Genomic DNA, 15,982 nt, shown 5'->3' on the forward strand with positions numbered 1-15,982 from the left:
TTTCTAAAATGCGAATCATGCTTGGTTCGGCATGAAATGATTGTTGTGCATCAGGTGTTCATATCTTCGTTGTGCTTGTATTCGTTCCGACACTTTTAAAAATCACTCGCTTCGTGTACTGCATTTATATTAGACAAGTGAGATTGCTTCACATGCAAACTGAATACATCATTGCACAAACGGCAACTTACAATTTGCAGGATACTTCGAAAATATCATACACATTTATTTATTTATTTACTTACTCATTTATTTATTTATTTATTTTAAATACGTTCAAGGCCCGTAGGCGCTACAGAAAGGAGTGGTACATATACACAGAAAAAGAATGCAGAACAATGAATAAAATATTTGTTATATTGAAGAAATTGTGACCATAACACCAATTTCACAATATGCATTTCCAGAGCGCGCGACAAAATGCATTAGTGTTCAAGTAATTTTAGAACTTCAATGCAGAAAATTGTATTCGCTATTTCATTAAAAATATAACTATATCATGCCTGTAATGCTGTCACAAGATTTCCAGTGCTTATCTGAGAAATAGCACGTTCGAAATTCGTTCCAAATGATTGGGCCTCGCAAAGCTCCTGATTACAATTATTTTTTTTTGCAATATTTTGTGCAATACGCGCACAAAATAATTAATAAACAGTACAATACTAAAATTGTGTCAGAAGTTATGTATTTTCATTTTCAGTGTAAGCAATGTTGCTTCCTCAAGTAATCGAGATTAATGTGGCGATTTGACAATATTTAAAATTCGTCTCCACTAAGAAAGACCGTGTGTGTGGTGTGTGCGTGTGGATATATATATATATATATATATATATATATATGTATATATATATATATGTGTGTGTGTGTTTCTGTGTGTGTGTCTGTGTGTGTCTGTGTGTGTGTACATACACACACACACACGTCGCGACACGTCGCGCACACCTTGCTGGCCGCTTGCGCATTTCTGACTAGAAATGTACACAAGGAGCATAATGGCTAGCTGAAGCTGTGGTGGCTGGAAGCACAGTACCAATCGCTACGTCAGTTCTGCGCGTTGTAAAAAGATAGAACGGGGCCAGCAGTTTCGACATGGAAACAGTTCTAGCGAAGGTAATGTAAGTAGGAACAATGACCGAGTCATGGTGGTCAAGTGAAATGTATTTCGATAGGATGTCTGTAAGGGTTCAATTGAAGTACTCACTGATGCCATTGATAAGTTCATATTGTATAAATCAGACACGCATGGTGTCATCAGCGGCTTCGGAGAGAAACACACCACCCGCGAATGTGATCATCTGGGCCAGAGCACCACGCATCAAACGATATCATGTAGCAGGAAGTGCTCAACATGGGGTCGGCTAGTCCGCAGTAACCGCAACCCACTTGTTCCCTGATGTATAGATTCCGGATAGTGTCCGAGAAAATACAAGCCAACACGACCGAAGGACTCCCCGGTTATATGGAGTGGCTGCAGGTGACCAGCCTAGAGCTGGAATGACTTTTGCGACGTTGGCAGACGTCGCAAGCAGTGACTGAACGTCCTACGGAACGGGGGAGCCCTGGACAAAAAAACGGAGGCGTGCTCGATCGTAGGTTCGAGGTACGCTGACGCGTCCCATCGCTGATGCATTGTGAAGCTATTCCAGAACGGTAGTGCGGAGTATCAAAAGTGGAAGCTCAGAGCCGTTCTGATGGAGATTACGACGGTACTGAGTACCGTTGCGGAGCCCGAAAAGATCTGCAGTATCATCGGCCAGAGAACGTTCAAAACAGTCGATCAGTGCTTTTAGGTGGCCGTCAAAACGTTGTTGGTTGGCGATATCAAGGAATTGTGATATTCAGAAACCGCTAACAGCACTATCGGTATTTCAGGGGTCAGATTCGTCACCAAGGTAACGCAACAAGCTGACAGCGTTTGAGTGTAAACGGCCAGACTTGTAAACCACAGAATATGCAAATGCTTTGATCCTCGAAGTGCCTTGCCCAAGCCGGCTTGTAGGATCCGTTAGGAATGAGAGCCAGCAGAGAGCTTTATGGTCAGTAAATACGCAGAAAGGACGACCGCAGAGGTAGGGGTGGAACTTCGAAACTGCGGTGACAGAAGGAAGTCACTCTCCTTCCGTAATGAAGTAGTTGCGCTCCGACGGTCATAGGAGGCGGCTTGCATAAGCAATAACGCGATCCTGGTGCTGCTGTTGCTGGACTAGGACGTCACCTACGGCATGGCCGCTAGCAACTAAGCGTAATTTTTCGGGGCATCAGGGTCGAAGTGGGCAAGGATGGGTGGTGAGGTATGAAGATTTGTGAGACGAGAGAACGCGGCGGCTTCAGAAGTACTCCATGAGAATTGTACGCCTTTGTTCACAATTGAGGGGTCTGGCAATTGCCAGAAAAACGAAGAAAATGCAATCCTAGCCCTTCAAAACTTCGAAAGTCTGTGGTTGTCTTCGCAACCGGAAAATGTCGGACACCGCGAGATTTGTCGTGATAAGGCTGTACATGGGAAGCGCCGACGAGATTCCCCAGGCCAGTCAATTGATGGAGGCCAAAACGACATTTTCACGGGGTAAGTTGAGCTTCGCCTTTGGAAAAAAAAGAAGTATAGTTGTTAGACGCTCAATATGAGTGTGGAACCTTGGCGAGATGATCACGGCGTCGAAGTAGCAGAGACATATGGAGCGTTTAAAACCTCAGAGCAAGGTGTCCCCTATATGATCGAAGGTGGCCGGAATATTGCATGACCCAAAGGGCATCGCCTCAAATTGGGTTAGGGAATCGGGCGTTATGAATGCGTTTTTTTTTCTCTATCAATATGCCAGTATCCACATCGAAGATAAATAGAAGAGAAATAGCTGTAAGCGTGGCGGAAATCAAGGGCGCCTTCTGCACGTAGGAGCGGGTAGGAATCTTAGTAATTTTACACAGACGACGCTAGTCTACAAAGAAGCAGCAGGTGCCGTCCTTCTTCTTAACCTACACCACAGGTGACGCCGAGGAACTGGAAGATGGGCCAATTAGACTTTTATCAAGCATTTTGTTAACTTCACATTGAATTACGCGGCGTTCAGACGCAGAAACTCGATATGGCCATCGCTCAATAGGCATCGCCACTATGAATGCTATGCTTGACCTTGAGCACAATAATTAAAGCGCGATCGTCAATTCGAAAATGCCTCATTAGGGCAATTAAACTTCGCAAGGCTTTCAGCCTGCGTATAGAACGTGCCCGCCACAAACTTTTTCGTATGATGGGATAGATGGCCGTGGCTGGCGTGAGGGGCCTGCTAAGCTCCGAATAAACATCAGTTGATAAAGTCGCCACTTGATGGCCGCCGAGATAATTAATGTTGGTAAGGCAAATACATTGCGGCAGAATTTGGTTTGCCTATTCAAAGTTAAAACAATGAATGCGACCCCGCGGTTGCCAGTAATAGCCAGAATACCGTGATGCATGGTAATGCCATACTGCAGTAGAATGTCGGGACAAAGAGGGGCGAGGTACTCCCCATCAGGGGCAGGTGGGTAAGACGAGAATTGAATGCAAGCTAACGACTTTTGTGACAGGCGGCTAAGCCGGTGGGGCGCAAGTGGCACTGTGTGGGTTACAAGGTTCTGCAAACTCGGCGACTGAAGGTGAAGGGTACTGCATGGTAGAGCAGTCAATAAGAGTGGAATGCGCGTAGAGAAAATCGAGTCCGAGAAATAGGTCGTGGGGCAGTGGGCAATCACGGTGAAGAGGGCAGGAGTGTAGGTGCCCGTGATGTTGATACGTAACATGTGCCTACAAGCAATAGGGGCAGTATGGCCATCGGCAACGGGGACAACTTTTGCCGGCGCTGAGGTGAGGAGATTTCTAAGTCGTCGTCGGAAGGTAGCACTTATCATAGAAATATGGGCTCCTGTATCGATAAATGCATTCACAGGTTAGCCGTCAACGCCAGCGTCAAGGCTTTGATTCGTAGGTAATGTGAGCAGAGGATTAGAGGACAGGGTCGGCAACACAGGTTCAACTTCAGAAGCTGCCGTGCTCAGTTTTCCGGCTCGGTGGGGGGCTGGCAATAGGCAGCGAAGTTAGCCACGCGTGCGGGCAAACGAGACTGAAGGCGACGAGGTGATAGTGAGCAACCCTAGCGAAGGGTCAAAGCTGGGGCATCACCGGCAATGGGTTCACGTCGGATGGCATAGGGAACTATGCCAACCGTCGTGAATCAAATCTCGAGTCATATGGTGGGATGCCACCTTATTGCAACACAGGCAGTAGGACAACGAGTACGTCTTGTGTCCCAAGCGCCCTTACTCATAAAACACACCGTAGCGGATGGGCCTATTCATTCGTGAAGACGTAGGCTGAAATACAAAAATGTTTGAGTCAGCATTGTTGAAAAGATGCGGCTTTGCGAGGGGCCTTTTCTAATATGAGTATGCAACGAGCGTTACTGAGGTTTGCGCATGGCTACAGGTGCATTTTGCAGCTAAATCATTTATTTGAATATGCATGACGTAAACACATTCATAAAACACAGACATAAGCATCGTTCAAAGGTGTGGGAATCAGTACCGACATAATCCGAGTTGGTGGAGGCCATCGGCTGCGGCAGTGATGAGCGACATGGCCAATGCGACTGCAGTGGTAGCATATAGACTTTCCATCGGGGTACGCCATTCGGACGGGCTGCGATATCTGACAGAAAAGGACTGGCCGAGACAAAAAGGGCCACTAGAGAACTGAGAAACGCTGGATTTAGTTGACGAACACACGCAGTTGAGACCCATGTCCTCGAATTGACGACAACGGCCTGAATCATAGGCAGCGTGGTTGCTGGCCGTCTGGAGAAGTCGCGGTGAAGGTTAGCGAACAGACGTCCTCCAGGTCGCAGCGAACAATGCTGCTTACATCGTCACAGGTAATGAGCTGATGCGATCGGCACTCACATGTCTCCGCAACTGCACCTGTGTGATGTGCTGCGTTATACGGCGGCTGTTAGCTTGTTCAAGGTGACTGAATTCCTTTGTGATGGCATCTATAGTGGAAACGCTGCCAAATACACGCAAATGGAAAGCGTCATCCGCGATTCCTTTTAGTATTACACACTTCATCTGCTTCAGACATCGCGTCGTCAGCTTTGCGGTAAAAAGCCAAGTGGTCTTGGCTGCGTGGAAAGTACGCCTCTGTAAATGTCTGAACGCGAGTCACAAGAGCCTCTTTCGCGGCAGCCTTGCACTCAAAGGTGTCGCTGAACAGTTCGTGCAGCTTTTCATTCCAAATGTTCCCGCTGGTAATATCGTATTCATAAGTTCGGAGCCACACGCATAGGGTGCCGCTGAAATAAAAGATAACATTGGCGAACATAATTGTTGGGTCCAACCTGTTAATAGCATAGACACATTCATAGATCTTGATCGATCCTAAAGGTAGTGCCCCTTCAGGCCACAACAGCGTTGCGACGGTGGGTAACCGTGACGATTGGAGCAATGTCACGACCCACAACCGTTGCTGATGCGGCTCTTCACCGGGAGCCATGGCGACAATAATAATAATAATAATAATAATAATAATAATAATAATAATAATAATAATACTTTTTGACACAGGAATTCCGCCAGCACTAATACATAAAAGGCATGCCAAAGGAGCATTGGGCTTGAGGGGCACAGCCGACATACAGCGTTTAACACAATGTAATGTCAGGGATAACACAAGATATGCAGAAACATTGTTAACAGGCACGGACACAGAAGAGAAACACAAACAGCAATGAGGAGGCAAAAATGAAAACAAACTACGTATCCTGCGCTGAAAAGTAACATAACGCAGCATTCTTTATACAGAGCAAGAAAACATACATCAGTCGTTTGTATATCACTTAAACACTATCAATTATCCTATTGACAACAGCCAACAAAAAACAATCGAAATAGGAGCCAAAAAAAGAGACAGGAATATACATATGAGATCAGCAGGGAGCAGGGCACTGAAAGAATACAAAAGTACTCTTTGCGCGCTCTATTCACATACATCAGTAGGTGTATAATGAAACAAATAAATCGATGTATTTGCTCCAGTACCATAAAGTTATGTAGGGTTTCAATACACAGGAAAGAACCGACCGCGTAACGGATTAGAGGTTAATGCTACGAAGAATTTGTTTTAATTTATATTTGGATTTCGCGCGAAAGGCACTTACTGGTAGCTTATTGAGAGAGGAAGGGATGAAGTAATTACGAGTGCGCTGACCGTACTTGGTAGATCAGCGAGGCACCCGAAAACGCTCTTTCGGCCGGAGACAACGAGCAGGAACATATTCGACCTTGTATTTGTGCGACCAGAAATGCCTCAGGATGGCCGTTTCCGTTAGAAGGGCGTTAAAATCTGGCAACCTTAAGGCTTTGAAAAGGTCGATGCCGGTGGTTAAACCTAAATCATAACCAATAATTTTCAGAATAGATCGAAGGATAGAGCTGACTCTATTTTTCCATCGAATCGCGCAGGGACCGTACACCGTAATCCAATAGCGAAGCATACCGTAAACCAGTGCTTGCAAAACAATTTTACGAACGGAGAGTGGCATGTAATATCTGATATTGTATAATGTACCTGAAACTGCACGTAATCTAGAGCATATATGGGCCAGATGCGTATTCCATGTGAAGTCACTGTCGTGGAAAACGCCGAGGTATTTCACTGTTGAAACATGTGGAACGGGTGAGCAGGTGCAGGGCGAGCAAGAGGAAGAGTGCGCCAGTAATGGAAGGCTTAAACTGACTTTCTTCAAAGGATTATGAAAACAAGCTCGATATACCGGCCGCTTCGGAGCTTGGTGGTGGCGGCGGGGATCGCAAGCTTCCCCGTGAAAGCTATGCATGGAAAGACACAAACGAAAGAGGCTATTTACGCTGTATGTAAGCTGGAACGAGATCGCCAGGCAGACACAAGCTTGGGCCAAAAGTGCAGACACCTCATCGTCTTTTTCGCTGTGGCCCATCTCTCGAGCATCTGTTGATGGTATCGTAGTATTATTTTTTGCAACGTCTATATATGGATAACTGCTCGTACTCGATCGTCACGCATATATAAATACCGTATACTACATCAGCATAACTCTCGCATGCACCTTAGCACTAAAAAACACATTCCGCACTGCACTGAATGCCATATAATGATCCGCATATCATGCACAGTTCCGTTAAGAGAGTTACCACCTAATGTTTTTTGAGCGCAGTTCTTCGGCGCCCGTTCCTGCGTCTAGTGTCGACGTTCCCGGCGTAACCGGGCGAATGAACGCAGCAGATGAAATAAGAACACGGTGTGCAATGGTGGATGAAAAAAGCGGAGAGAGCCAAGAGAGCGCGACGACGAAAGCGAAGGAGGAGGGGGCAGTAGAATCATACGTCAGTAAGGGGAGGAAGAGAGTACGGTGAAACCTTCAAAGGTGCCGTGCAGGTCGCGCACTGCGGTGACTATTCCTACGAGATGACGCCAGAGTAGCGCACGCCACCTGGAATCTCTCTGCGGCCGCCGCTATGGATTGCGCCCACGCGTTATCCACACGCTGCTTCACGTGATTTCTCCATATAAGCGAAGCAGTGGCTCCACACTTCGTTCCATTTGCAGTGACGCACGAGACATTATCCGCACCAGCCATTATGTTGGGAAATAAAAACACGTATATAGCAATGCTCAAATTTCACATTAGGGTGTTTCCTAATCCTCGGTGAGTTCTTATCATCAGTGACGCAGTGCGCTTACGAGAGAGCATATTGGCAGCGGCTGGTATAATGGGCTCCTACATTGCGCCGCGCAGACAAAAGTGCAGCGGGACCGGCCCTTCGCACTTACACACTTAACACTTAACGTATTAGGCATTTTGTGCGGTAGGAATAATTGTCTTAAACACATGTTATAAGTTGTTTTTACACATTTCAAGCGTTCTGCCTGTATACGAACTTCTCAAAAAGCAAAATGAAAAAAACGCGAGAATGATAGAAGCCGTCTTCTGTTTATCTCCCAGGAGGCAAACAGCATGCTCTATCAAACGTTCCGTCGATCATTATTAGGGTTGTTATTAAAACTATATAGCTGATAGAAGTAATTACAGAAAACTTACATTCTCGAGACGTGGCAGGTACATGATCGACGATTTAACGGGGTCATCTTCTGGTTGAGTTGCCACGACGACGCAATCTTCAGTGGCATAACAGTGGTCGTGAAATTCGCACATATCTTCATTTAGAATCTGATGCTCAATCCTATCCGAGCACGAGTTCCAACGTACCACTTCCTGGAAGCAAAAGAAGGCATAAAGTGGCAGCACAACAAAAATCACAGACACGTTAGTGTGACCAATGATTGATAATGGCGCTTCGCAGAAAAAAAAAAAGCCCTTGGGTTCACGTTACATTAGACCTGACGAGATTAGGACAGCGTGCCATTTCCTCCAATCACTGTGCCACGGATTTCTCACTGAAGTAATGGAATATGAGAAGACCGTTTTCCAGCTCGACAAACGTGCGACAAGAAAACTCTACTTCATTTCACATGTCGTTTGCAGCACTTCCGAACATGCGATGCGTATACAGATGTGCAATGGTCTCGCGCAAATGAATATAGTTCCAGGATTAACTGTCTGAATAATGACAGTATCAGAGAGTTCAATTTTAACTTGGCGTGTGATAAGTTACAGCGATATCACATTTGCTCATGCACTTCATAGCACAAAATCCGCAGCTGCTGTATAAAGGACACGGCGTTGATAAAGAGTTCTCCAGCGGCATTTGGTCTTCACATTGGATACGACTTCCGAGCTGTCGTAAAAGCATGCCACTTTGCGCATGCTTCACAGAGAACTATGGTCGAGCTTCGAAATGCTATTACAGCTTGCGATGTCAAGATCAAGAATGGTAGTAATCTAGCTACCTAGTAATCTTGCTATCTAGTAATCTACGTAGTAATCTAGTCTGGCTGTTCCCCCCGCCTAGAAGACGCACGTGTGCTCAGAAAGTACAGCGATAAGAGTGTCACGGAAATCTTTGGGGCCTTTTTAATAACTCAGTCAGGAGCCACTTGCGTAAGCGTCCCCTTCTTCATCTCTTCGCGATAAGGAACTCAAATTCCTTAAAAGTTAATCTGTTTCGATTGTGTAGCATTTGGTATTTAAAATTTGTGTAGCTTTACGCTAGTGGCTCATGCCCAGCAAGAGTTTATTTGTGGTGAATCGCCTTCCCTTTCTTCCTTTCTGTATTTCATCCCACTGCGAGTGGCATATATTTGTGAGGATTTCTATAAAGGTCTTGGCAGTCAGCGCTTGACCCGTGCTCTGTCCTATTAGGCATTGTTTAAACTGCATAATACGCGGTGCTGTTTCAAGCTTCATAAAGCCATGCGCGACAGTTTAGTGGCGGTTGTAATGAGTCAGTTAGTTGCGCAACTTTCTGTGGGCCTCACGAAGAAAAGTCCATCATTGGAGGCCATGGATCAGTATGCATGAGATTGACCTGGAAGGTTTGCGTTGCGATGAAGAATAAATCTAAGTCAATTGTCAGAGGGAATTTCATTGGGAGTCAGTGAATCGATATGGCGCCAGTACACGCTTTTATACAAAGGTAACTAATATTTGGGTAGGTCATCTCATTTCTATACATAATATGTGACCTAATATAGAAGCGATGCATTGCGCTACAACAAAGAATCAAATGATGGGACTCACCTTATTGCAACACGGGCAGTAGGACATTGGGTACGTCTTGTGTCCCAAGCGCCCATACTCATAAAACACACCATACCGGTAACGGGCCCATTCATTGACGAAGGCGTAGGCTGAAATGCAAGAGCGTTTGAGTCAACACTGTTGAAAAGGTGCGCCCTCGCGGGGGGCCTTTTCTAATGAGAGCATGCAATAAGGGCCACTGATGTATGCGCTTGACCACAGCTATTATTTGCGAATAAATGATTCAGTTCAACGTAGATGACGTACACGCCTACATAAAACAAGCGACATTGTGATTTACATGGTCGAAGTCACAAGCATCGTTTACACTCCTCCAAATTCAGCTATTACCGTGCCCCTCTTTTTCAAAATGTTATTGCAGCGCTTACACATATGGTTTTTCATTGTGCTCTAATTAACTGCTGAAAGCGAGATAAACCGGATAAAAATAATTTAGACTTTTCTGATACCTCTACACGGCGTTACAATGTCATATGCCCTTGCTTGGGTCTACTTGCAGACTACAGATGTAGTTAAATTCACCTACACCGTTCCTAAAGTTGTACACAACTGCCTGTTTTCGTCAGCCCGAATACGCATCGACCGTCTGGATTATCAATTGAAGATCGGACAGGCACATTATAGATTGGGTCCAGGAAACATATCTAAGCATATGCCATTCCCACTTTGTTAACACAGGCACTCGACCTTGTTCAATCACGTTGGGGTATTGCCTTCGCCCTTACAACGATGACGACGTAATCGCACTGACTTTGTTTCCTCACAATCTCCTTCACGGTACCCTCACCAATGTGAAAGTCGTGAGTTATATCATGTTTCCATTACCGCGCAAGCTCAACGGCGAATATACACGTTTGTATCTTCTTGCCTGTCATGACCAACACTCAACCATCCACAAAATACGGAGCTATACGTAGGCCTAGGTTAAAAACAAATAAAATTACGTGGTTTTACGTGCCAAAACTACGGTCTCATTAGGAAGAACGCCGTAGTGGTGGAGTCAGGAAATTTGGACCACTTGGGGTTCTTTAAGGTGCACGTAAACCTTAGTTACACGGTTGTTTTCGCATTTCGCCTACATAGAAAATGCGGCCACTGTGGCCGGGATCCCATTCTGCGACGTCATGCTTAGATGCCCAATACCACGGCCACTGAGCAACCACGGCGGATACACCTAGTTTCCAAATCTCGGACTTTTTTCATAAGGCGGTCCCATTGTTCTTTTCCGAGCTTTGCGTTCTGGTGGAATAGTTTCGCACATCTCGCAGTTTCCCAGTTTCACTGACCTGCTCCTCCTGTTTCCATTTTATTGGCCTTTCACTTTTTATGTGTACACTGTTTTTCTTTTAAAATTGTGCTCATTGTTTTCTGTACATTTATTTCCATGTAGCCGATTTTATTTTTGTTTTTGTGTCAGCATTCGGTCCTAAGGTTTGTTACTAGGTACGCTATATGAATGAATGGATGATTTATTATTTATTTATTTATGGATTGATCGATTATTATTGCATTGTGCTTTACGATGTGTCATAGTTCACACGTTGTTAAGCTACCTTTCTCCCTCTTTTTCTACCGTATTTGCTGGCGCCTGGTAACTACTCTGCCCAATGGTGCGTTTTATTCATTCTGTTTGTTTTTTTCAACATATATTCGCAGGCAGATTTTCGTTGTTATTGTTTTTAATATGAGTGTACCCCCCCTACGCCAATAGGGTTGTTTCTGGGCATGGTAAGTAAACAATGTTTGATAGATTGAATACCATTAAATAATTTCATATAACATTGGTCAGTGTGACCTCAGTGAACGTATCGAAGCCATCACGACACGTAATTCACAATATTTGTCGAGGTGCGTGCGCTCTTGGCTGTTGTAAAAAGAACGCTGAACATGTGTTCCTTGAACGAAATGTCGGTGTTGTCTGCAACACTTCTGATGCCCGTGCAGAACATTTCTATTATGCATTTAGTTTTCAAGACACTTCAACCAAAAGTAACCTTCCTTAACAATGCGGCACTGTGGGTACGCTATGAGCCGATAAAGACATTCCTTTAAAATATATGAAGCACCTCAAACCATGCCATTCTTCTGGCGCTGACGGCATCCTTGCGCACTCTATAAGATGCATGGAAGCATAATTGTCTCTTTTCTCACAAGCATATATAACAGCTCCCTAAATCATCGTACGTTTCTTGAATCTCCGAAGGTGGCATGGGTAGTGCGCGTGCGCAAATCGGGTGCTGTAAGTGCTTTAGTAACTACCATCCTATAGCTATCCTGCACGCTGCGTGAAAAATGCTCGATATTCGATTTCATTCCACGCTTTATATTCATGCTAAGCGCATTTTCTACATCAACAGCATCGCTTTGTGCCAGGACGTTTCACAAGTACAAACTTGCAAGCATTATCACCGATGCTTCCATTGTGATACCTAGTAGGAGCAAGTTGGACGCTGCTTATTTTGACCTATGTAGAGCATTTGATGTAGATTCCGATGAGCTGTTCATCAGAAACCTCATGCAAATGGACATACCTTATTCCATAACTGCCCTAGTATCAGATTACCTAAGCAATAGGTAGTGCTTCATTGGCATTAATCGAGAGACCTCTTAGCTAAGAGATGACAAGGAAGGTTCCTCCATGATCCTTTCATGGCCCTCATCTATTCCTACTGTTCGTAAATGACTACGTGAGCAATTCAGCACTCTTCATTCCATATGTGGGCTGACCACTTAAAGCTGGTTAACGCTATCAAAAGTGTTGACTGCATTCACCTCGAGAAATGCTTTCTTTGTCTTTGCTTTCAAACTGGTACAGAGACAGTAAGCTCCTAGTAAGTGCTTCCAAACATATAGTGTTGTTATGAGTGAAAACCCCATGTGACATTTTCCTAAACCTTTCGTCGTGCTCCACTGCTCAGGGTTGATGAGATGAAATGCCTTGGTGTGTAATTCGACAAAACGCTAAGCTTCTCTTCACACGTGAAATATTCGGAACAGGGTGCCCTTCGCGCTCTTGGTATTGTTTGTCGTATTTCTGATCACCTCCACTCCCCTCTTAGCTTTCTGAAATTTTATTCTACTGTGTGTTTTCCACTACTGGAGTATGCTTCTGGAGTGTGGGGTGGGACATACAAATTTATATCCGCCTAAGTGTATGCTTCCAGAATAAATATTTTCAAACACCCTTCCGGTAACCATTAGCCAGCCCTCTAAAATATACCTAAACTCACAAATAAATAATCAAAATGTGTAAAACTACAATTTCAGTTCCAGTATACGACCCTCCATAATTATATATATTGTCCGAAGCTTCTTGATGATATGCAATTTTACCAACCATAAATTAAAGAAGCAACGTTCCGTGTTTGCCGCACGTCATTTCTGCATTAGTTACTTTACCTAGGGTCCACTAAAAAAATGCAGAAAATTTTCTGCCTCGATTGGTTAATGTTTATAATCATGGTCTATGGCTAGCACCCTTTTACGTCTGGCTCCTGCTCTTGTGTTTCGCTGTTCCTTTCTGCTTTCCAATATCACATTGTTTAGGCGACCATATTTCCCTACTCTATGTTTCATCTCGAGTACTACAACGCCATATTTCCCAAAAAACGTTCCTTCGTAATGTCTTTAATGCAAACCATGAAAAACAACCAAACGCTCTTTCCTTGAAATTGGTGTAGTCTAAATTCTTGATATTGTTGCGTGTGGAAAGACACAGACAGAAGAGGCTATTTACAGGCTATTTACACTGGAGCCAGGCAGCCAGGCCGACACTCGCTCGCGCCAAGTGCACCGACCAACTTCATCGTCCTTCTGGCCGCGGCTCGTTTCTTGCGAATCGGTCGATCATAGCGTAATACCACCTCCGCCCCCCCTCCCCCCCCCGCGGTGGCAACAAGGCGCGTGGAGAGTTGTAGGGCTTGAGTTGGGCGAAGTGGACAATATGTCACTGGTTGTCACAGCGAAGGATGTAGTGGGCGTGGCTAGAACGATTTCATAGACTTTGCGGAGCACGCGATGTGGACCTGTGTAACAAGAAACGAGTTTTTCACATAGGCCAACTTTACGCGAAAATGACCAAAGCAACGCTAGACTGCCGGGCACAAAATGGAAATCATGGGGACGGAGGTCGTAGCGTTGCTTCTGCTTGTCTTCAGACACTACTAGACGAGCGCGCGCAAGTTGGCGAGCGTGGTCAGCATGGGCGATTGCATCGCGGGCATAATCGCTAGTTGAAGCTGTGGCGGACGGAAGCACAGTGTCCAGTGGTAGCGTTGGTTCGCGGCCATACAAGAGGTGAAACGGGGTAAAGCCAGCAGTTTCGAGACGGGAATAGTTGTATGCAAAGGTAATGTAAGGTAGAGCCAGGTCCCAGTCACGGTGGTCGTCGGAAACGTATTTGGATAGCATGTCTTAAGGGTGCGGTTCATGCGCTCAGTGAGGCCGTTCCTTTGGGGATGGTAGGAGGTGGTAAAGTTACGCCGTATTGAGCAGGCAGGCATGATGTCCTCGATGACTTTGGCCAAAAATGTACGGCCATGGTGTGTTAGCAATTGACGCGGAGCACCATGCATCAAAATAATATCATGTAGGAGGAAGTCCGCAACATGAGTTGCGCAACTAGTCGGAAGAGTACGGGTTATGGCGTAGCGGGTCGCGTAGTCCACCGCGACTGCAACCCACTTGTTTCTTGAGGTAGATTCCAGAAATGGACCGAGAAGGTCTAAGCCGACCCAATGAAAGTGCTCGGCAGGAATGTCGAGCTATTGCAGGCAACCAGCGGGGAGCTGGGAAGGCTTCTTGCGTCGTTGGCAAAATTAATAACCAGCGACGTAACGTCGTACTCAACGGGCAAGACCCGGCAAGAAAAAACGGCGACGCACACGGTCATAGTTTCGAGGCACGCCGAGATGTCCTGCCGTTGGTGCGTCGTGGAGCTCTTCCATAACGGTGGAGCTGAGGTGTTTAGGTATTACAAGTAGGAACTGAGAGCCGTCCGGATGCAGGTTACGACGGTACAGAGTACCGTCACGGAGGACGAAGAGGCGTAGAGTAGCATCGGCCGGAGAGTGCTCAAAACGGTCGATGAATGCTCTGATGTAGGCGTCACGGCGTTGGTCGTCGGCGAAATGAAGCAGCTGTGATACAGAGAATACGCAAGAAGCGCTAGCAGTATTAGAGGAGTCAGAGTCGTCAACAGGGTAACGCGACAAGCTGTCAGCGTGTTGGTGCAGGCGCCCAGACTTGTACCCCACGGAATATGAAAATTCTTGCAGCCTCAAAGCCCATCGGCCAAGCCGGCCTGTAGGATCTTTTAGCGAAGAGAGCCAGCAGAGAGCATGATGGTCAGTGACTACGGAAAAAAGGGCGACCATAAAGGTAAGGACAGAACTTCGCAACCGCCCAGCCTACAGCAAGGCATTCTGGTTCCGTAATGGAATAGCTGCGCTCCGATGGTGTCAGCAATAACGCGATCCTGGCCACTTGGCGCTGGGCTAAGACGGCACCTACGCCATGACCGCTGGCATCTGTACGCGATTCTGCAGGGGCATCAGGGTCGAAGTGGGCGAACATGGGTGGTGGGGAGAGAAAAGTAACGAGACGAGAGAAGGCGGCGGCTTCTGCAGTACCTCACGAGAACTGTACGCCTTTCTTCGAAAGATTAGTGTGGGGTCTAGCAATTGCCGCAAAATCTTGAATAAAACGACGAAAGTACGAGCATAGCCCTATAAAACATCGAACGTCTGCGGCTGTCTTCGGAACCGTATACTCTTTGACAGCGCGAGTTTTCTCGGGATCAGGCTGCACTCCGGAAGCGTCAGCGAGATGGCCCAGAAGAGTACATTGCCGGTGGCCAAAACGACATTTGGACGAGGTAAGTTACAGTTTCGCCTAAAAGAGATAAAAGGGAGAAAAGCCAGTGGTGTGATGGCGTGGCGAGTTGCAGGCAAATGTCACACAAGGCAAGGTGCTGTCCCAGTCACGGTGGCTTGAAAAAACGTATATGTAGAGCGTTGGGGTCAGCGTGCACTTCAGGCGCTCGGTAAGCCCATTGGCTTGGGGATGTTAAGCAGTCGTTTCGCTGTGACGTATAGAAACATGAACGAATAATGTCGTCGACGACTTGGGACATAAATCAGGGACCACGGTTGTTCAGTAGCTGTTGAGGAGCGCAGTGGTGAATAATACCATAGTAAATGCGAAATCCTGCAACGTTAGTGGCATAGCTTGTCGGCCTTGCCCGCGTCATAGCCCCT

At 46.0% G+C, this 15,982-nt stretch overlaps 1 protein-coding gene across 2 annotated transcripts in view; it reads right to left on the reverse strand.

The window, feature by feature from the left end:
- Window positions 1-15,982, reverse strand: part of LOC139046748 (calcium-activated chloride channel regulator 1-like) — a 160,799-nt gene that overhangs the window by 125,911 nt on the left and 18,906 nt on the right. For both annotated transcript variants that reach the window (XM_070541064.1, XM_070541065.1), the window contains 2 exons: window positions 9,705-9,814; window positions 8,106-8,279 (listed from right to left, as the gene is read on the reverse strand). In XM_070541064.1, coding sequence (XP_070397165.1) covers window positions 8,106-8,279; window positions 9,705-9,814 — 284 coding nt within the window. The remainder of the gene's footprint in view (window positions 1-8,105; window positions 8,280-9,704; window positions 9,815-15,982) is intronic.

This window comes from Dermacentor albipictus, chromosome 6 (genome assembly GCF_038994185.2).
Source record: "Dermacentor albipictus isolate Rhodes 1998 colony chromosome 6, USDA_Dalb.pri_finalv2, whole genome shotgun sequence".
NCBI classification, from domain to species: Eukaryota; Metazoa; Arthropoda; class Arachnida; order Ixodida; family Ixodidae; genus Dermacentor; species Dermacentor albipictus.